General features: G+C 36.1%; 3 protein-coding genes across 9 annotated transcripts in view; 2 read left to right on the top strand and 1 right to left on the bottom strand.

Moving 5' to 3' along the window:
- The window catches only part of LOC306864182 (PALM2-AKAP2 fusion protein-like), a 97,282-nt gene extending 92,230 nt beyond the window's left edge, over positions 1–5,052 (top strand). For 2 of the 7 annotated variants that reach the window (XM_079407953.1, XM_079407957.1), the window contains 2 exons: positions 233–256; positions 1,343–5,046. In XM_079407953.1, the coding sequence (XP_079264079.1) occupies positions 233–256; positions 1,343–1,474 (156 nt within the window). In that variant the 3' untranslated portion in view covers positions 1,475–5,046. Of the gene's footprint in view, positions 1–232; positions 257–834; positions 1,043–1,342 lie in introns of those variants that run through there. The other 5 variants (XM_079407954.1, XM_079407958.1, XM_079407959.1 and 2 more) reach the window with 4 other exon arrangements.
- Positions 5,053–5,915: 863 nt separating this feature from the next.
- On the top strand, positions 5,916–16,936 carry LOC306864190 (solute carrier family 46 member 2-like). The gene is made up of 4 exons (XM_079407982.1): positions 5,916–7,219; positions 12,498–12,581; positions 15,281–15,437; positions 15,541–16,936. Exons 1-4 carry the CDS (start codon positions 6,241–6,243, stop codon positions 15,596–15,598), a joined length of 1,278 nt encoding a protein of 425 aa, XP_079264108.1. The 5' UTR covers positions 5,916–6,240; the 3' UTR covers positions 15,599–16,936.
- LOC306864188 (sorting nexin-30-like) overlaps positions 16,208–20,232 on the bottom strand; it is a 21,742-nt gene continuing 17,717 nt past the window's right edge. Inside the window, exons 8-9 of the mRNA XM_079407979.1 lie at positions 19,439–19,591; positions 16,208–18,914 (exon numbers count right to left, since the gene is read on the bottom strand). Coding sequence (XP_079264105.1) covers positions 18,843–18,914; positions 19,439–19,591 — 225 coding nt within the window. The 3' untranslated portion in view covers positions 16,208–18,842. The remainder of the gene's footprint in view (positions 18,915–19,438; positions 19,592–20,232) is intronic.

Below are 20,232 nucleotides of genomic sequence, written 5' to 3'. Positions count from 1 at the left end.
AACAGCCCTAATAAACTTAAGAACATAGTAATTTCAAATGCAGTCATTAGCTTTACCCAGAGCACACAGTATTGAGCACGATCTGTATATAGAACATAAAAAGTGAAGTATACACACACATATGAAAGAAACACAGTTATTTGGTGTGAACTGGTCTACTTTCAGAAGATGTTCTCTACACAATAGCAAGTGTTTGATCATTAACAAATTCTTCCTCTTTCTCTCTCGTTAGTATGTCCGCTCAGTTACAACTGAGGTACTTGTACAATGTTTGCTTCAAATTTCATTGTGCCTTCATTTGTGTTATTGCATGTTTTTTTGGGGGGGGAAACTTGTAGCCGTGCCAAATACTTTGACATATGAAAAATGTTCTTGAGAAATCATTGTATTATATGTGGTATCATTGCATCATTCATTACATATACATTATATAGAGCCGCATTTTGAAATAGTCAAAGTATTTGCACCTACATGATCTAATGTATATCCAAAGTGCAGTGTCACGGTCCATTTCCATGAAACCCGTGTCAATGAACTTACAATGTCCAGTCTTCATTTGATCATTTTACCACCTCCATTCAGAGTCCTAATATTTCAACCCAAATGTGTTGTTGTGTTTTTATATTTTACATAATGTTGAAGTTATTTAAGACCTTCAGATTGGACATTTAGGTTCACTGAAATAACACACAAAGGCTCCTCTGAGTGTAACACTCTAGCACCTGTTTTTACAACAATATTTCTTTTGAAACAGCATGGCTGTTCTCTTTTCTGCATTATTATTTCTGCTTTCATGCTGTGTTTGCACTTAAGCTTGTATTGTGTGTTGTGCAGTTTACATCTAAAGCTGTTTTGGACAATCAGACCCAAACTTGTACTCAGCATGAAACTGTTTGGAACAGGTGTGGTCTAAAATAGACCATCTGGTGTGTATGTTTCATTCAATATCATTACTTTTTTGTTGTGGTCAATATAAATAATGTATAGCCACAGTATAGCATGGTATAGCAAAATAGCAAATCACCCAGCCCTTCTATAACATACGTTTTAATTTTTATGCATAAAGATTATTGTTATTATACATACAAAGTAAAATTAAGGGTTAAAGGAGCTGTAGCCCTTCTACAACAAACTTTTTTTATTTTATTTTATCACTGCTTTTCTAAGAAAAATCAAGTTTTATATACATAAAATATCATTGTCAACATCACTTTATGGTTGCAAGGGAAATGTGCTTCTGATTTCTAATTTCTTTTTATATATAAAACTTGTTAAATAGTGAAAATATCATCCCATAACAAAACAAACCCAGCCATTAACATATTTTTATATTTATCTTCAGGTTCTGGAGGCAACGCGTGTTACTCGCAGAAAAAGTAACATGGCCCTCCGGTGGGAGGCGGGAATATATGCCAACCAGGAAGAGGCTGAGGAAGAAGAAGAAGAAGAGGAGGAGGAGGAGGAGGAAGAGTAAACTAAATTTCCATTGTATACCGAAAAGAAGGAGAAAGAGAGAAAAACCAGAGGGAAAATGTGCAACAAGACAAGCACAAGTATTTATCGGGAATTCAACCCCAACAGGAATTCACACCTCTCTGAAGATTTGTTTCTGGAGACTTCTCTCGACATTAAAGACTAGAGATACTTTACCGCTTCACATTTTCACGACCAAGTTATTGCTTTTTCTTTTGTGCTGATATGTTTTGAGAGTGGAATGAGCACCTTTTTTTTTTTTTTTTGAGACTTTTGGCCTTTATGTTGCAAGTAAGATTAGTGTGAAGATTGCATTTGAATTCACTAAGGCTAAGGAGGAATTTGGAAAAAAGAATGGAAAGTATGGGATAATACTATGTTATTACACTCTGCTGAACTCTGCTGAAGCTGGTTGCTTTAAACTTTAAAGTTGGCTCAACTTTTCTTTTTTCTTTTTTTTTTTTACAGTGTAGTGGGAGGAGCTCAGATATACGTAGATGAGAGTGTGATTTCTAGCTAGATTATTGGCATTTGGACTCTGGTTCGATCAGGACTGGTGCCATGTATTTTAATTCAGCCGTGAGCCTGTTTAGAAAGCAGAACTACACAAATTGGTCTTGCAGTGTACTCTTATTTGTTTTCCTGTTAATCACATGATTTCAATTGCAGGCTGTAGGGATAGGAAGACAAATCATTCTCCTAATTTTGCCATATAGTTCCGAAGGAAGCTTTAATGAGGAGGACAAATGAAAGTAGGGCACAAATGCTCAAGATGTTGTGAGGTTTGTAAGAGCAGACTCTTCACCTGGACCGATATAACAATAAATCCAAGCAGAAGAGGAAGAAGCGGTAATAACCTGCTCAATGGCTTTGTATAGGCAGCAGCTGTGTTCTCCACTGACAAAAGCCAGGAAATGTGTGTGAAATTAAACTTTAAGGATGTTGTTGCTGTGTGCAGTCAAATGCACCTGTGTTTGGATCGAGGTTTGGTGTAATGCAGAGCATTTAATGGCTGATGTAGATTATTTGGGGATGTTTATGTTGTATTACGTGTAGCGCAGGAGAGCAAAAATGAAGAAAATAACATGATATGTTAAGAAAGTATTCACTGAATTGCTTGATTTTTCCTTTAATCTTAATTTAAAAGGTTGAATATTTCTCTTTGTATACTTTTGAAGCCACTATAAGCAGAAATTGTTAGTGGTATTGCAAACACTTTATTGATACATATGTACGCATGAATGTCCGAAAGGTTTATTCTTTGTTCACATACTTTAAAAAAAGAAAACAGTATAACAGATGTTAGAGCAAGCATCCATACAGGACACTGACATCAGCGATGGAAGAGACAAAGTGGACAAATACATGGATGAATCTTCTTCTATATTTAATATTTGACTTCTAATTTTTGCCTTTGGTCTGATGTGTTTTTCAAGCCACAAACAAAGACAATCCTACGAGCTTCATTCAACAATGTGGCTTTGTTGTTTTTTGTACCCTCCACATATAATATATATTACACAGAAGTATTTAATGGACTGCTGTCCTTTTATGAGTATACATGAAGTATTTGTAGTCTCTGGATATATTGCATAGGTTCTCAAATTGCAGGCAAAATAAAACAAATACAGTTATGCATTGTTGTAACATCTATAAAGTTACACCTACAGAACTATAAATGTTTCTGGAGAGGGTGCATTGACTTTCTTTAATGGATATTTGTTGATCTCTGGATAATGACTGTCTGAAGTGTTTGTATTGATGCTTGACGTGAGATTGTGTAAGGACCATCAGTTTTACTCAGAGCAGGATATTGGGTTTTTACTTGGATTCTTTGATATGAGATGATTATTGTTGGTGAGCAAATAATTTGAATTTTATAAGGGGAAAATATTTTTATTTGAGCAGTGTTCTGGAAAATAGTTTTGGAAAAAAATGACTAGTGTTTAGTACTATTACAGCACATTATTCATATATACTGTTTTGTGTGTATTTGAGGGCCAAGTATGCCATACTATATGCAGTTTCCATTAGTTTGTTTAGGTGCTACGTGTAACATTATAGAGTAGTTAAAGGATTGACTGTGATGCTGACGGGTTTTGCATCATGAAATGTGCAGCGTTCTAATGAAACGTAAAGCCAGCTTTAGTTTTCCTAAAGATGGCATGCTTTTGTATTATAATGTAGGAGATATGGACAAAAAAAGGTTGTTTTTACCTCATAAAGTTAAATTATAAGAAATAAGCCAATGTTCAAATCTGTAATATCATAGGATTCCTATGGCATAGGATGGTGGCCAAATTGCTTTTAATATGGAATCCCAGAGGAAAAAGGAACCATTAGTAATTGAGCAGTCTTGCAGTTGTCGATGTGTTAAAGCACTATGGCAAAAGCATGAGCCTTTCATGACATCTGGGAACAGCAGACGAGAATTGCGAGCACATTTTCGCTAAATATTTGCAAAAATATTCTATTGTCAATAGTGTATGAAGCAAAATCAAGCAGCTTTCTGTTGGGTCACTGTGACAAATTCGTGTTTCTAAATTGGAAATTGGGAAATTTCTTTCGCCCTCACGCTAAATTCTTTAACACATATATTCCTATTTAAATGATTGCTTTTCACCCATGAAACTATCAATGCAACGCACCTTTAATGTTGTGAAATTTCACGGCTGATGTAGTTATTTACATATAACACATGGGATTCAAGTTTTCACGTGAGGGTGAAAAAGTTTTTTTTTCGCGTTTAAGTTCACCCCGTTGACCAACAGAAAGCTGTTGGTTTAAAAGCAGGGTTGCCAAGTCCACGGTTCTACCTGGGTTGCCAGGTGTTGTTTTTTTTAGTCCAGGACACCCTGGGAACATGATTTTGATTGACCGGACTCCGACGGAAGAGAAATCCAAGTCGTTTTGGGCTAGTGTTGAAAAGAAATTGGGATGGTTTTGTTCTGCAGATCTGGCAACCCAGTTTGAAAGCAACTTTGGACACACTACTGACTACCTTTTTCTCTGTGAAATTTCACCGAAATGTTGCTAATGTGATTGCTAAAGTTTTCAACTACAAGCATACTTTAGACTTGTAGTCCAGCATTTTCCTCGCCAGTGCCCCGTGTGCATGACAACTACTGTTGCAATAGATTTCCAGTTTCATTGTCAGTTTCACAGAAGACAGTTTGTGCTTTTCAAAGAAAAAAAAATCTTGCCTTTAATGAAATCACAAGAAGTATTGTTTTGTTTTTTCACAGTTTGAACCAAGTAAACTGTTTTTTTTATCTTTACTTTTGAAGTAACACCAAAAATATGTTGCGTGTTTTGCTCTTGTTGTTTAAATAGTTATTATGACAAATCCATTTGCAAATGCTTCCTTAAAGGTTTATTGAGTGCTCCAGCTCCTTTTGGGAGAAACCGGAGGATTATTGATATGGTGTGACAATGCAATCATGCTTTCAAAAGCCCTCTTTTGACATGTTAACCACTTATATGTTAATATTCTGCTTATATTGTTTTATAGTAATTGTAAGTCTCACTCTTACACACATATAATTATTTTCTCATTAAAAAGAAAATGTGTAAAACGTCTCTATTCTTGACTCAAAATCTGTCACTGTGACAAATGTAATGCAAAAGAGGAAATTTGATGAACGTTTACTCACCCTTAGACCATCAACGATGTAGATGAGTTTTTCTTCATCAGATTTGGAGAAATGTAGCATTGCATCACTTGCTCAGCAAGTGAATGGGTGCCGTCAGAATGAGAGTCCAAACAGCTGATAAAAACATCACAATAATCCACACCACTCCAGTCCAGCAGTTAATGTCTTGTGAAATGAAAAGCTGTGTGTTTGTAAGAAACAAAGCCATCATTAAGACATTTTTAAATCATTAAAGTGTAACACCGCACGAGTCCTGTACACTCTCAGATAAAATGGTACAAAAGCTGTCGTTGGAGCTGCACATATCGGTACCTAAAAGGAACAAAAATATACCTTTACTGCCTCAGTGACAGCTTTTGTACCATTTGTTTCTGAGTGTGCATCCATGAAATCACAATAAAAATGCATTCGAGTTTTGTTCAATTGAATAGGCTGTAAAAAGGTGTGGAATTATGCCAAATAGTATAACGTTTATTCAAAAACAAGGTGATTTAGAAAATTTGGTTATGCCTGAATAGTCAAACTATGTGGTATTTTCATGCTTAAAATGTGCAAAAAAAAAATCCTAAGAATGGGAAAGATAAAAGACTTTTGTCCTTAAAAGTTTCACTTCTGAAAAAGTGCAGAGCCTAAATTCTTTTCTCTTTTTTTTCATCAAAAAGAAAAACATGAGGGTGTGTAGATCTCTATTATCATTTTAATTTTAGGTAATCTATCTGTTTAAGAAAAACGTCCTCGTGACCATGAGATCATGACCTGCTCTTGAGATCCTGTTTGACTGGTTTACACAAACCAGCAGGTATTGCATCACACGGGGATGCAATGGGGATTTAGTTTTCTTTAAGAAATATGTTTTTGTCTGATTTGCAGTAAACACCTTTCTGTTTCTTGGAATTTGAATCACATATAATTTAACTTTATATAAAACAAACCTATGGCAGCCTATGGCCTTACTGTTTAAAAAGTCAAGTGAACGTGTTTGTGGGTGAGACATGACTAACCACTGAAAGTATTTCAGTGTACAACTTCCCCATAACAGAATGACGCGATGGGCTTCACCCAGAGAGTTTGAGCTTCTGTGAAGCATCGACTCGGATCAAAGATTTTTTATTTTATGGTGGTTATGATGTCCTGTCGTAAATACATCGCGCCTCTAGTGTTCTGCGCCCAGGTGGCCAGCTCGTTTTTTGACACCGCTCTCCAAATGGTGGCTAAAGAACGATGCGCAAACCCCGACAAAGACACCGAGCAGAAAGCCATCACCAACTTCAACATGACCTTCAACATGGTGCTCAAATTCATGCCGATTGTGCCAGCGATCATTCTGGCGAAGATTGGAGACAAAGGTTACAGGAAAGTGCCAATAGTGGTTCCTCTGGTTGGGTATTTTCTGTCCAGAGGTTTGCTCTTGCTGGATATCGTGCTGGAATGGCCTCTCCAGGTGCTGTACGCGGTGCCGGTGATCCACGGACTGTGCGGCGGGTTCGCGTCGTACTGGGCAGGTGTGATGGCGCTGGTGTCGGTGTGCTCAGGTGCGGAAGAGCGGTCAGTGCGCATCATGAGGACGGAGCTGGTGTACGGAATCGCCGGTTTCATTGGTAGTTTGGCTTCTGGTCACTTATTTAACCTCTATACTGTAGATCTCAAACAAGGAGCAATTTTATCTAGTTTTAGCGTGCTGCTCTATTTCCTCAGCCTGCTATATGCGGCATTTTTCCTGCAAGTCGATTTCTCAGAGCTTGGAGAGAGACAGGAGCGACGGGAAAGTGTTGGGATCATAAACCACGAAGCCCGCGATAAAATAAACATCGCTTTGCTGTTCGTCGGTGGGATTTTGTATGATATAGCAGTGGCTGGAGGAATTGAGATGTTGGCAGCTTATGTGCTCAAAGACCCCCTCAACTGGGGCGCAACTGAGGTGGGTTATGGAAACGCGGCGGGATCCCTTCTCTTCATCACCAGTTTTTTGGGTGTGAAGATGTTCACAAGATGTTCTGTTAGAGATGAGAGCATGATCATGATAGGCATGGTGTCTTTCGCAGCTGGGATTTATTTCATGGCTTTTGTGACCACAACTCCGATGTACTTTTTGGGTAAGTTATAACCAAACACCAAATAATAGCCAAAACCAAATAATCTGTTTTAGCTCCTTAATGCTTACTTGAACTTTAGGGTTATCCATATACCCATAAATCTACCTTAAAAGTATTAAATATGACCATTGTCTGCCTAAATATTAACCAGACCCTGTTGGCTTACATCAATGAAAGCAATAAGGGTCGGATAAGGTACGATGCATGCTCAGGTGTTATGGTGTATGTATGTATGTATGTGTGTGTGTGTGTGTGTATGTATATATATATATATATATATATATATATATATGTATATATGTATAGGCGATATATATATATATATATATATATATTTACACACACACATATGCATATACACACACACACATATATATATAGATATATACAGGTACATCTAAAAAAAATTGAATATCGTGAATAGTTTTCATTGAAAAGTTAATTTTTTTATAACATTTCAAAAAGTGAAATTCATATATTTTAGATTCATTACATGTAATTTTTTTTTTTTTTTTTTGATAATTAGAGCTTACAGCTCATGAAAGTCAAAAATAAGTATCTCAAAACATTAGAATATTTACATTTAAGTTTCAATAAATGGCCATCCATACAGTATAAATTCCAGGTATCTCTTGTTCTTTGAAACCACAATAATGGGGAACACTGCTGACTTGGCAATGGTCCAGAAGACGATCATTGACGCCCTCCACAAAGAGGGTAAGTCACAGAGGGTCATTACTGAAAGGGGTGGCTGTTTACAGAGTGCTGTATCAAAGCATATTAAATACAACGTTGACTGGAAGGAAGAAATCGAAAAGGTGCACGAGCAACAGGTTTGACCGCAAGCTTGAAAATACTGTAAAAGAAAGCCGATTCAAACACTTGGGAGAGCTTCACAAGGAGTGGACTGAAGCTGGAGTCAGTGCATCAAGAGTCACCACGCTCAGACGTCTTCAGGAAAAAGGCTACTAAGCCACTTCTGAACCAGAAACAACGTCAGAAGCATCTCATCTGGGCTAAGATAAAAGTAAATTTGGTCGACCATGGCGAGGCCTGTTCTGAGTAGAACCTGTCGTGTTAAACCGTTGTATGGTCTTGGCCACCGTGCTGCAGCTCAGTTTCAGGGTCTTGGCAATCTTCTTATAGCCTATGCCATCTTTATGTAGAGCAACAATAGTTTTTTTCAGATCCTCAGAGAGTTCTTTGCCATGATGTGCCATGTTGAACTTCCAGTGACCAGTATGAGAGAGTGAGAGCGATAACACCAAATTTAACACACCTGCTCCCCATTCACACCTGAGACCTTGTAACACTAACGAGTCACATGACACCAGGGAGAGAAAATGGCTAATTGGGCCCAATTTGGACATTTTCACTTAGGGGTGTACTCACTTTTGTGGGCAGCGGTTTAGACATTAATGGCTGTGTGTTGAGTTATTTTGAGGGGACAGCAAGCTGTACACTCACTACTTTGTAGCAAAGTGTCATTTCTTGAGTGTTGTCACATGAAAAGATATAATAAAATTAGAGATCGACCGATATATCGATTTACCGATATTTTTCCCGATATTTAAGCATTTTTCCATAATCGAATATCGGTTTTGTAATATCGGATTCCCCGATAAACACCGCCATCTTGTGGACGTTTTCAGAATTGCGCGCAGGATCGCAATTGCAGCGCATCTGAGGGGAGACGAGACAGCAACGGCGTGCAGGTACTTGATTTGCTGTAGTTAGTAAACTATTTAATATTACAGGCATTAATGCACAAATTAGATGTATTACATAAATGCCTGATATATAGTTTAAATGCAACTTGGCTCTAAGAAATATGATAAATAAGATACTCTGTCAAGCCCTGTCCCTATAAAGATAGGCTATAACTTTGCCTGAAATAACACAGCCATGAATTAGCACATGGTGGAAATAAAAGCGCTGAATTTAATTCTCTCTGTGGTCTATTAGTCTCGTGAAGTCGGAGTCACATAGATAATCCGTCGAGTCCTCTCCCAATAAAGACGTAACTTTGCATGAATTAAATAATACAGCCATGAATGATTGCATGTTGGAAAGAAAAGCATTGAATGTAATTCTCTCTCTGTTGTCTATATGCTCATCATTAGTCTCGTGAAGCCGCTTTCATATTGCAGTTCACTCAGCAGTTGATGCTCAAGAAATGCTCAGCTCGGCCACCGCATGTAACTTTTAACAAGATTCACTTTTTTGAAGCACCCTAAATTGTATTAACACTTACTATATAACCATTATTTCGTTTATAAACATCTAAATTAATACAACTCTATGGAAATTAATTATTTATTATCTCCGCGATCGATCGCAGTTTGAGTAGCCTATAGTTCTGTGTAAATGCATAGATAAACCGCGCTGTCAGCAGCATAATTTAGAGCATGCCAGTTGAGAAATGCAATAAAATACAATGCTTGTTATATTCCAATATTCCAGAGAATATTATTCCGTGAATTAACATTATCCAGTGAATTATTCTTCACTCTTTATCCTATTAAACAGCTTATAAACCTACTAAAACTGTAGTTAAAAATTAAGTTGATATGACTCCTTTCCTTTATTTTCTCCATTTGAAAACATTAGACTTTCTATGTTAATTTTGCTTACTGCTAATATTAGTGTTGCTGCTAAAGCTTTTTATAAATAAAATGTTTTTTATTGTTGTAATACGAAGATTAAATTGAACATGACAGGGCTCTAGACTGCGACCAAAATGGTAATTGTTTGCGAGTTAAAATTTGACGTGGTCGCATTTGTACGAGTGCATGGTCTGCGCTGCTCCAAAGCGTCTGCTTCATACAGCGCGCGCTGCCAGCCGCAGCACATTATAGCAGGAGTCAGATTTCACTGATCACGTGAAGAGAGGTGCTTTCAGCCGAGCGCTTAGTGGGTAGAGCCTGGTTTATACTCGCCGCGTCAGCACGAGCGTGAAGGTGCGCGTCGCGGATGGAGCGCAACGGATGGATTTGTTTTCAAACTAAAGTAAAAGACCGCTTCTTAAACCAGAGAAGGTGAACGTGGTGGTATTCTTGTAGAAAAAACTCCTGTCAGCTACAGCCAGTTTAGTTTTACTTTTCTTTTTGTTTTCGTTTTGAGAAGCTTGTTATCTTTGCTGTTTACCTCAGGTTATGCTATGGAGGCTTTCCTTAATTAAAAAAAAATATATATTAATATTTATTTGCTTCCTCAGAGTTTGCTAAACATTCTGTAATATACTAGGTATATAGTACAGCATGTGGTGTGTCCTATGCCATGCCTCGTCTTATTCGTTTTTGTTGATAAATGTTATGTAAGAGTTTGTCATTGTCAACGTACTGTTTTATTGTTGTTGCGCTTTTTAATTAAGAATAACAATGAATCCATCTTTTGTTTTAGTCTTAAAAAGTTAAAGGTGTATAGATATAAGCAAAACAGACAATGATCTTTTCTTGTAAAATGTGACACCAAGATCGCAAATTTGAAAGTAAAAAGCGCACGAAAAAAGAAATTCCTGTTCACAAAATTTAAATCACAAATAATACAGATGAAAAAGAACGAGTTGAATGTTGAAAACTTTCGTTACCATATAACTATAAACTATGATAAAAGTTCATCAGCATGCATTGATTAATCAAATGTTGTAGCAAAAACAAAAAACAAATTGCAACCAAATTATGTGCTCGTGCGCAAAAGTGAGATCAGTGGGAAGAATGAGTCTAGAGCCCTGCGTGAAAGACTGCTAATTCTCAAAACATTTTTTGTTAAGATGACTGAAAGGAGGAAAAACCAAAGTGAAGTATGGACTTACTTCACGCAGTCATTTATTTACTTTATAACAGTAAATAAATATCGGTTCTGCATATCGGTTATCGGGCACATAGACATGCAAATAATTGGTATCGGTATCGGTTATAAAAAATCAATATCGGTCGATCACTAAATAAAATATTTACAAAAATGTGAGGGGTGTACTCACTTCTGTGAGATACTGTATTACTGTGCTTGAGTCAACATGCTGAACCCCATATGGAATCTATGGTATATTTTCAAGAGAAAGATGAGAAACAGTCGATCCAACAATACAGGTGAGCTGAAAGCTCAATAGTGCCTCAGCAGTGCCACAGGCTGATCGCTTCCATGCCATTCCTCACTGATGCTGGATTGTGTGCTAAAGGAGCCCCGACCAAGTATTGAGTGCATAAATGAACATACTTTAAAGAACTTGAACTTTTCTGTTTTGCAAATCCTTTTTTTTTATTAATCTAGGAAATATTCTAATATTTTGAGATACTGGATTTTTGACTGTCATGAGCCGTAAACTCTAATCATCAAAATTAAAACAAACAAAAAAAATTTTAGAAAAGTTTTTTCTTTACATGTAATGAATCTAGAATGTATGAACGTATCAATTTTTTAAATAAGTTATGCTTTTAAAAAAATAACAATATTCTAATTTTTTGAGATGCACCTAAATATACACACACACACACACACACACACACATGGCTTATATTAGCATTATAAAACATTATGAAAAATAATGTACTTTATGTTTGATTGGCTGTACCTGAGTGAATTTTCTAACCAGTGTTGGGGAAAGTTGCTTGCTTTACAATACTGTATTACGTTATTTCGTTTTTATGGAAAGTAATGCTACTTTACTTTTGCATTATATTTAAGATCCGAGCTGGGCTCACTTGTTTGTTTTTCATATAAAAAACTTCTATTTTGGCAAGTGTAAAAGCCCTTTCACACAAAAAGTGAAATGAATAAGGAATGTAAATTCACATTAATACAGTGAAGAGTGCAGCTCAAACAAACAGTTGTGCTGCAATTCTAGATTACAATGAAGAATATGACACAGGAGAAGAGAGAAGGTTTAGCACTCTTCAGTAATGAAAAAAAAATTTATTTAAGTAATTCTTGCTTATTAATTATGGTTGAATTTGATCAATGAAGAGCTGTCAGTCAGTAAATGGGACAACAAAATAATTAGTGTTACTTGCAAAGTAACTCAGATATTTTATTTATAAATTTAAAAGTAATATTACTTTACTACTTTACTTTAGTTAAAAAGTAATCCGATTATGTAACTTGAGTTACTTGTAATGCATTACCCCCAACATTTTCTAACTATAGTAACAAATGAGCATTTAAACTGGAATGTAAACCAGTGCAAAGTTCCTCAAAGGTGTGAAAATTCTCTATAAATCACTTTACTGATTTATTGGTATTCTCCTCTGATCTGAGGTTTTGTTCTTGTCTCCTTTAGCTCGCTCTATCACTCTGTTTGCTCTGATTCCAATGCCCACCATTCGCTCACTGCTGTCCAAACAGGTCAAGGGAACCTCTTATGGTACGTGTCAGTTCTTTATTCTCTCAGTGCCCTTAACGAGGTGTGTATCTGCATATGGTGCTGCCAAAAAAAACATTTTATTTAACACTAAAAGTTCCTCAAAAGTAAAATTAGACTTCAGTTGACTTTTACACAATTTGCATGTTAGCTCATGCAGTGCTGTGAAGCATATCAGTATCTGGTGTATATATTCAGAAGTTGAAGTGTTAACAAAGTAAAACAAAAATAGAGAGAAATGAAACTACGTGTCAGTGTATTCACAGGTGGAGGCCACGTGAATATTTATGGTTTTGTGTGGTAACAAGAAGTAGCTTTATAGGCAAGTGTAAAATTATTAAGTTTCTGACCTGCGGTGCATTTCCCAAAAGTAACTATGGTCACAAGTTCCATCATTACCAACAGAGTTCAATGGAACTTGCAACCCTAGTTAGCACCTAACTGCTTTTGGGAAACACACTCCTGGTTGTTTTCTGGTGGTTGTTCATTTGTTGTCAGTGCTTAATTACCCATGTTCTTGACTGACCTAGCTGGTGCTACTGTTGTCAATCCCAGTTGTGCAGTTAATGGTTTATGGTCAATTGATGGGCTGGCTGAGGTGACAAGGAGTTAGAATATGATTTATCAGAAAGGCAATGGGCCAACCTAGTACCGAACCCTGAGGCACTCCAATTGATAGCAGGTGCTACTTAAACACTTTCTCTCTTGAAGCTACCTTGTTGAATCTGCACGTGTGGTATGACTCAGGCCAGCAAAGTGTAATTCAAATAATGTCCGGTTCAGAGAGAGTGCAGGGGAATTTTTAGCCCTTACTACAATGCATGTCTGTGCTTTTATTCGAGTCTGTGCTAGTATTGAAGGCTGTGTACTTTACCTTATCAACAGCACACAGCTTGTGACAAGCTATGGAAGTCAAAGCAGATTCGAGCATTTGTAAAGAATAAGTTACTTTGAAGAAAAGACAGGCTGGTGTAAAAGCAGTAATTTAGTACGGTCACAGTCACTAAACACAAACTGTAATGTAGCATTGAGATAAATTAAAGTACCAAGCCTGTAATATATATATTAGTGCTGTCAAATGATTAATCGAGATTAATTGCATCCAAAATAAAAGTGTTTGTTTACATAGTATGTGTATGTACTGTGTATATTTATTATGTATGTATATATAAATAAATACACATGCATGTATATATTTAAGAAAAATATGTAATATATATAAAATAGGTTAAACGTACCTATTAAGCTAACCAAAATCCTAAATCTACATTGAGACATTTTTAGTGCACAAGATATTGGTTTCAGTTCCAAAAGTATGTTAAAATAAAATAATCTCTCACACAAAAATATAAAATTTCATTTTAACTGACAAAAGCATTTCAATTAAGATATATCATTAAATTCAAAAAGTCTGGCTGTGCTTAATGGGCACTCCCCTGTTCCCATTAAGCTCACATTATGTTTTATTAAAAAAATCTTGTTTATTTTAAGGAAAGTTTTTAAAGAATAATTGCACAAATATATATTTTTTGAAGGTACAAAGTCAATGACAAAAAAACAGAACACTAAAATCAAGCAACAAGGCATTCAAGTCGATCAATTATATATTCATAATGAAGTGTCATCTGAGCACATATCTACATCTATACTAGTCTACTTTCAGCTAAGTAACATTCAAAAATCAAATAAAACAAACCAATAAAACATTTAATTTCTGGGGATGAACATAGAAACTAGCCTCATTATGAAACCTCTCTTTAAATGGATGTCAATTTATCAATAGTCTCTTATGGCTGGAATACACTAGATGATTTTTGCCCCGATTTTCCACAGATTTACAGTCTGGAAACGTTGATGCTAGTTGCCAAAGATCAGAGCCAGTCGACTGATTGTTGGAGCAGCAACAAGTTTTTATACATTTCATGTAATATTTATTAAAATGACAGGATTTTGCTAAATAAATAGTCTAGGTCATGTATTAAGTTCATATACATTTTAATATGACCAACTATTATTAACAATATCTATGAAATCATACTTTTTCTTATTGATGTCAAACTGAAGCTGTGTGATTTTCATAGTAGTGCACCCTTTAAGCTCACCTTAAAATGAAATGAAATCTGAAATTAAACTAAATGACAGCACTGTAAAATGACTGACCAACAATAAACTGTCAATTTATAATATTATGGATGTAAAAGTACAAGCCAGTGATGCCTGTGAATTAATATATTAGCGTAGCACACAATCTTATACAGCTAGTCAGCTTACTGTGTTCTGTAGCATCTGCGCTGTGTTGCTAAAACTTAATAATAAATAAATTATATGAATATAAATATATACATGTAAATACACACATATATTATGTAAACAAAATAGTTTGACAGCACTAATATATATATATATATATTTCAGTGTAAGTGTGTATCCCATCAGCCAACTACTGGAGTGCCTCAGGGTTCAGTGCTTGGCACGCTACTCTTCTGATACCATACCTACAGGGCACATGAACCGAACCCTCAACTCTGACCCTGCTGGCACTGACACTGTGTAATTCTTATGTAGTAGAGCTGAAATATGAATGTATAATTGTGGTAGTGACGGGATGCCAAGCTGAACAAGTAGCCTTTTTTTAAGAACTCTGTACATTGATGAAGCACATCTTTTGTCATTATCGTAATTAGCTACTTTTCCTTCCATAGGCATTACCTTTGTCATGCTCCAGTTGTCCTTCAAACTTGCAAGCTTGGTCACCACACCCATCTATACTGAGATCTATCAGGCCACACTTGACACGTTCCCAGGGTTTGTCTTCATACTGTCCAGCATCTTCACCGTTCTTTCTATGATACCCATTAGGTAAGTTGAGATTTCTGACACATTTGATAATATTCCATTCACCATTGAATTCTGAGTAAAAGTTATTCTTAAAACATTTTATTTGTATTTCTTTAATGTCTAGCATTGTAGGATGCCGCTCTGCAAGACATGATGGATATGAGAGAATTCAAGGGAACTGACAGCATCAGCCACACCAAAGTGTCACAAATGGACAAGTTATTGAAATATGTTTGCGAATTAAATGATTTGAAGGTTTACACTGGAGTTACAGACAATAGAAGATATTCTGTCATTCTCACTAGAAGTCAGCTTGAATGGATAATGTAATTAAATAATGTTATCTACTGGAATAGACATTAATGTTACTCCCCGGTTACACTTTTTACAATTATTGGTAATGCAGTCTGTGTAGCAGGTTTTTACATGTCTTTGTATGAATTGCAGAAAATCTTTAGTTTTTACATATTTTAATAGCAGTTTACAAAAAATTTCCATTTGTTAAAATTAACTGACAATACTTAACATGAACTAGATAATACTTTGAAAGTATAATATAATATTCAACATTCACTAGTACATTATTAAAATCAAAAGTTGTATCTGTTAATATTATTTAATGGACCTGAACTGACAATGATGCTTTTATTTTTATTAACCAGCATACACAAAAACATGTATTGTTCATTTTAGTTAATGAATTAACTAAGGTTAACTAATGGAACCTTCTTGTAAAGTGTTAGCAATATTTCTGTATGCACTGTCTATTTGAAATGGATGACATCTTTTATCAGATTTTTATTGTACAGATTTTGCAATCGTCATACATCTGTGTATGTTGTGTTCACCTTAAACATACTTTTTTACACAAAGTATACAGGAAATACAATTATTATGCAACTAATCATCATTCTATGTGGCAGGCCATAAGTCTATATAGTTTTTAGTTCTGCTTGTGCAAAGGCACAAAAATACATTAAAGAAAAAATACATCTTAGTATATTCTAATTATTTGTATGGCAGTGGTCCAGTATTAAAATCAGCTGAGGTAAAGAGTAACAGCATCAAACACTGTACACGTAATTCTTCCTTTTAAAGCCCAGAATTTATATCCTATCAATTTAATGATAAACAATTTATGCTAAAAGGAAGCCAAATGAGCTTTAAAAAACATGACGTATATAAAACATACAAAGGGAATAAACGTTTAATAAACTGCAAGTGATTCTCCTCAAATGCTTTAGTTTAATTTGTTAATTTATACTTCACACACACCCGCTGGACTGATCTGTAAGTAAACATATGACACACTCATGCTACAGTTGTTTAAAGTCATTTGTTTAACCATTAAGTACGTAAAATAACATATTAATGGATCACAAGTATTGCAGATTCTGCAGGCAGTCATATATTTGCTTTACATTTAACCTGTTCTTGTAAAAAACTGAATTTAATAATATCCAGTATAAACTGTATTTTATATCATAATGTACATCATGCATTAAAGCAACAAGTCATATAGCTGCCTTTGTAACAAATCAATCAAATCATCTTAAAAATGAATGGAGACAAAAGTATAAGGCTGACTGGATTTGATGAGTTAAACTTCAGCCCATGTCTCTTCACTAGATCACATAAAGAAAAAGGGCAAACCTAGACATATAGAACAGAGCCTATGCTTCCAGACAGAACATCTGTATTCTGGTGGCTCTGTTAAAGAAAAGGCAATGAGAAGACGTGACTGCAGTAACAGCATTTACCAGAAGGCAGCATGTTTCCAATCTGTGTGCTGCAGCTCTGCTCAAACACTGACGGCCAGATCTGATAAAACATACTTTCTGACTGGTCCTTGCTACATTTCTATGTAATTGCAATATTAACTCCCTTAAAATGTCCAAAAAAAAAGATGCAAACTGTGATCTCGAAATGACAGAACTGTGAGAGATGACAAACTTCAGTGCACCCTTGACTCTCTGTTCATTAAGCCTGCTTTAACTTGAAGAGAACTACCTCACAACAGGCAGAACTGTTATGGAATATAATATACATATATATACACCAGCCAATTGATTTGTTTCTTTTTTTAAGTGATTCATTCTATGGTAGTGGTGAATCTCACCAAATGTCTGATTATTTAATATAAAGTGGAAAAAACATAGAAAATGAAGTCTAATTTTCATTAGTGTCCATAATAAAGCAATTCAACGTATTACTGAAAAACAGACGTAATGCAATGTCCATAATTCAATTTTAAATCATATCAAATATGCATAAAAAATACATATATGCGCTTTACATATCCATTGGAAATAAAGTTGCAAAGTTTTAAAATTTTTATTAATAATCATAAATGATAGTAATTAGAAAAGATAATCCAAAAATGACAATTCTGTCTATTTACACGTCTGGGTGAAATATCCCTTTAATAGACCTGAAATAGGCTTCATTTTCTTTATGAAAAATATCATTTTGATTAGAGGCTGAAACAAAGGCAAGGCAAAAAATTCCCTCGCCGCCCCCAAACCTTTGAACATATCACTATCCAGCACTGCAGTTCTGCCTGATGCAACAGCTGCCGAAAACACTTCCCATGATGCATTTACTAAAAGCTTTGAATTTCAGAATGCATGCATGTTATTGGAGATTAATCGCTCTCCATTATTAGTTTGACAGGAAACGTCCCACATTACATTCACCTCACATTAGACCAGATGGCCCAACCACAGATCCTGCCCCATTAAGACAAGTACAAATCATTATGACACATCTTTAGTCATAAATATTTAATGAGGTCAAGTATGGCTGGGAAAACAATCTTTATTTCAACGCAACAGCTTAGTTTTAGAGTATAACGAGGGAACAGCCCATCCAGGCAAGGGTTTTGAGGTGCCGGTGTCCAGGAAATCTTCTGGAAATATCAAACTTCAGTTCCACATCTTTGGCAAGAGGAATTTTGGCAAGCCTTCCGCAGGACTCTTCATGAACGCAAACCAAAAAACAAAACACTGACGTCTCGGTTCCCTTGGATGGATCAGCGTCAAAAGACAAGCATTTACAAAAGGATAGCTGGCAAACATCTCACTAAAAACTACAAATTTGTTGACGTCTCCAAAAACGTCCTCCCCTCTCTCATCCTCATGATCGTTTAGGGTTTCCCAAAGCGTTTACAGTTTCTTCTGCAGTTCCAGTCTGAGCTTGAGAAGAGGAAACTACAAATTCTCCTTCCACAAAAAAAAAAAAAACTGAATGAGAGAGAGAGAGGTGGTTGGATGGGCTTTAACAAATAAAGACACTTTACAAAATGGATTCTCGGAGCTCGTCCGCTCCATCAGCGTCCCGTCCCGTGAAAGCTCTGCTCGTGCCGGACAGGTCAGAGGACAGCCTGGATCACGAGCTCTGGACCTCGCCGGTGGCTGAAACACACGCTCAGTTCGTTTGGTCTTTTGCCTCCTGCTTGTCTTGTAACAGTGGAACGAGGGACTCCCACGCTGCAAGGCACTATGGGGCAGAAGCAACAGCAGAAAGTCAAGGTTTTGACTAGACACTCAGATGTCCTCAACTATCTATTTCATATGGACAGGAGTGACATCTAGATCTTGCACATTGTGATTATGCTTTGAGACTTTCTTTACAAAAAACAAGATCTTTCATTACTTTCATAAATTAAAAATAATACATTATAATAATCAATTATTTACTTTGAATAAATAGCAATTACAATATCTTTAAAAATAACATTAATCCAATTCATATTCTTATTACCATAATAATTCATACATTTAAATAATGCATTTAACATTTATACATAACATATTTATACAGTTACATTACAGTAGCTTTAATGAATAACATCAATTCTCATTATTCTGAAGTAAAACGTTTGTCTTAGTAGCCAGTCATATTTTGTTCCTGCATCAAAATATAATAACTTGCTCGGCCTCTGAAATGACAGATACAAATGTTCACCTCCAACCACATTAGAAACCACTTTTGACTAATCCAGGTGGAGGAAAGAGTCTGACCTTCTCGTAGTACTGGATGTTTTTGTCGGCCATGCCGGTCAGCAGCTGTCTGAAGTCCTGTCGTTTGTTGTTCTCCCAGCGGTCCCAGTCGGCCTTCAGGTCGGCGTTGAAACACTCCACACGGTCCTGGCACTTCTCCACATCAGCGGGCACCTGCAGGACAGAGATGTGCGGAAACCGACCAGTTCACCAGTTTCCTCCATCACAAGTAACACACTTCTGTATTGGCCAAGATTAAGTGAATGGGTGCCGTCAGAATGAGAGTCCAAACACTGATAAAAACATCACAATAATCCACACCACTCCAGTCCATCAGTTAATGTCTTAAGAAGACAAAAGCTGCCTGTTTTGAGCAAACAAATCCAACATTAAGAAGCTTTGAACTTCAAACCTTTGCTTTTGGCTGAAATACAAGTCCTTTATCCCTAATATTGCTTCCTCCAGTGAAAAAGCTGTCTGGTCTGAATCAAGAGAAAGATCTGCACAGATCAAACACCGGTTATAAGAAAAACAGATCAAAACAGCTCTAAACAAATATGTGGGTGGATTTTGATGTGAGAGAACAACAGGAGATGGACTTTTTCACTGGAGGAAGACTTATATTTTGATCAGCAGTTTAAAGTTAAAATGCCTTTATGATGGATTTGTTTCTTACAAACACACAGCTTTTATCTTAAGACATTAACTGATGGACTGGAGTGGTGTGCACTACTTGTGAATTGGGTTTTTATCAGTGTTTGGACTCTCATTCTGACGGCACCCATTCACTGCATGAGGATTCATTGATGCAGTGC

The sequence above is a fragment of the Barbus barbus genome (genome assembly GCF_936440315.1).
Source record: "Barbus barbus genome assembly, chromosome: 45".
Classification (NCBI taxonomy): Eukaryota; Metazoa; Chordata; class Actinopteri; order Cypriniformes; family Cyprinidae; genus Barbus; species Barbus barbus.
The sequence above is the reverse complement of the archived record's forward strand: the minus strand, read 5'-3'. Positions and strand labels throughout refer to the sequence as shown.

Coding starts and splice junctions, on each gene's coding strand:
- LOC306864190 (XM_079407982.1), top strand. CDS start 6,241: ATGGTGGTTATGATGTCCTGTCGTAAATACATCGCGCCTCTAGTGTTC. Junction 7,220..12,497: donor AACTCCGATGTACTTTTTGG/GTAAGTTATAAC, acceptor TGTCTCCTTTAG/CTCGCTCTATCACTCTGTTT. Junction 12,582..15,280: donor GGTCAAGGGAACCTCTTATG/GTACGTGTCAGT, acceptor TTCCTTCCATAG/GCATTACCTTTGTCATGCTC.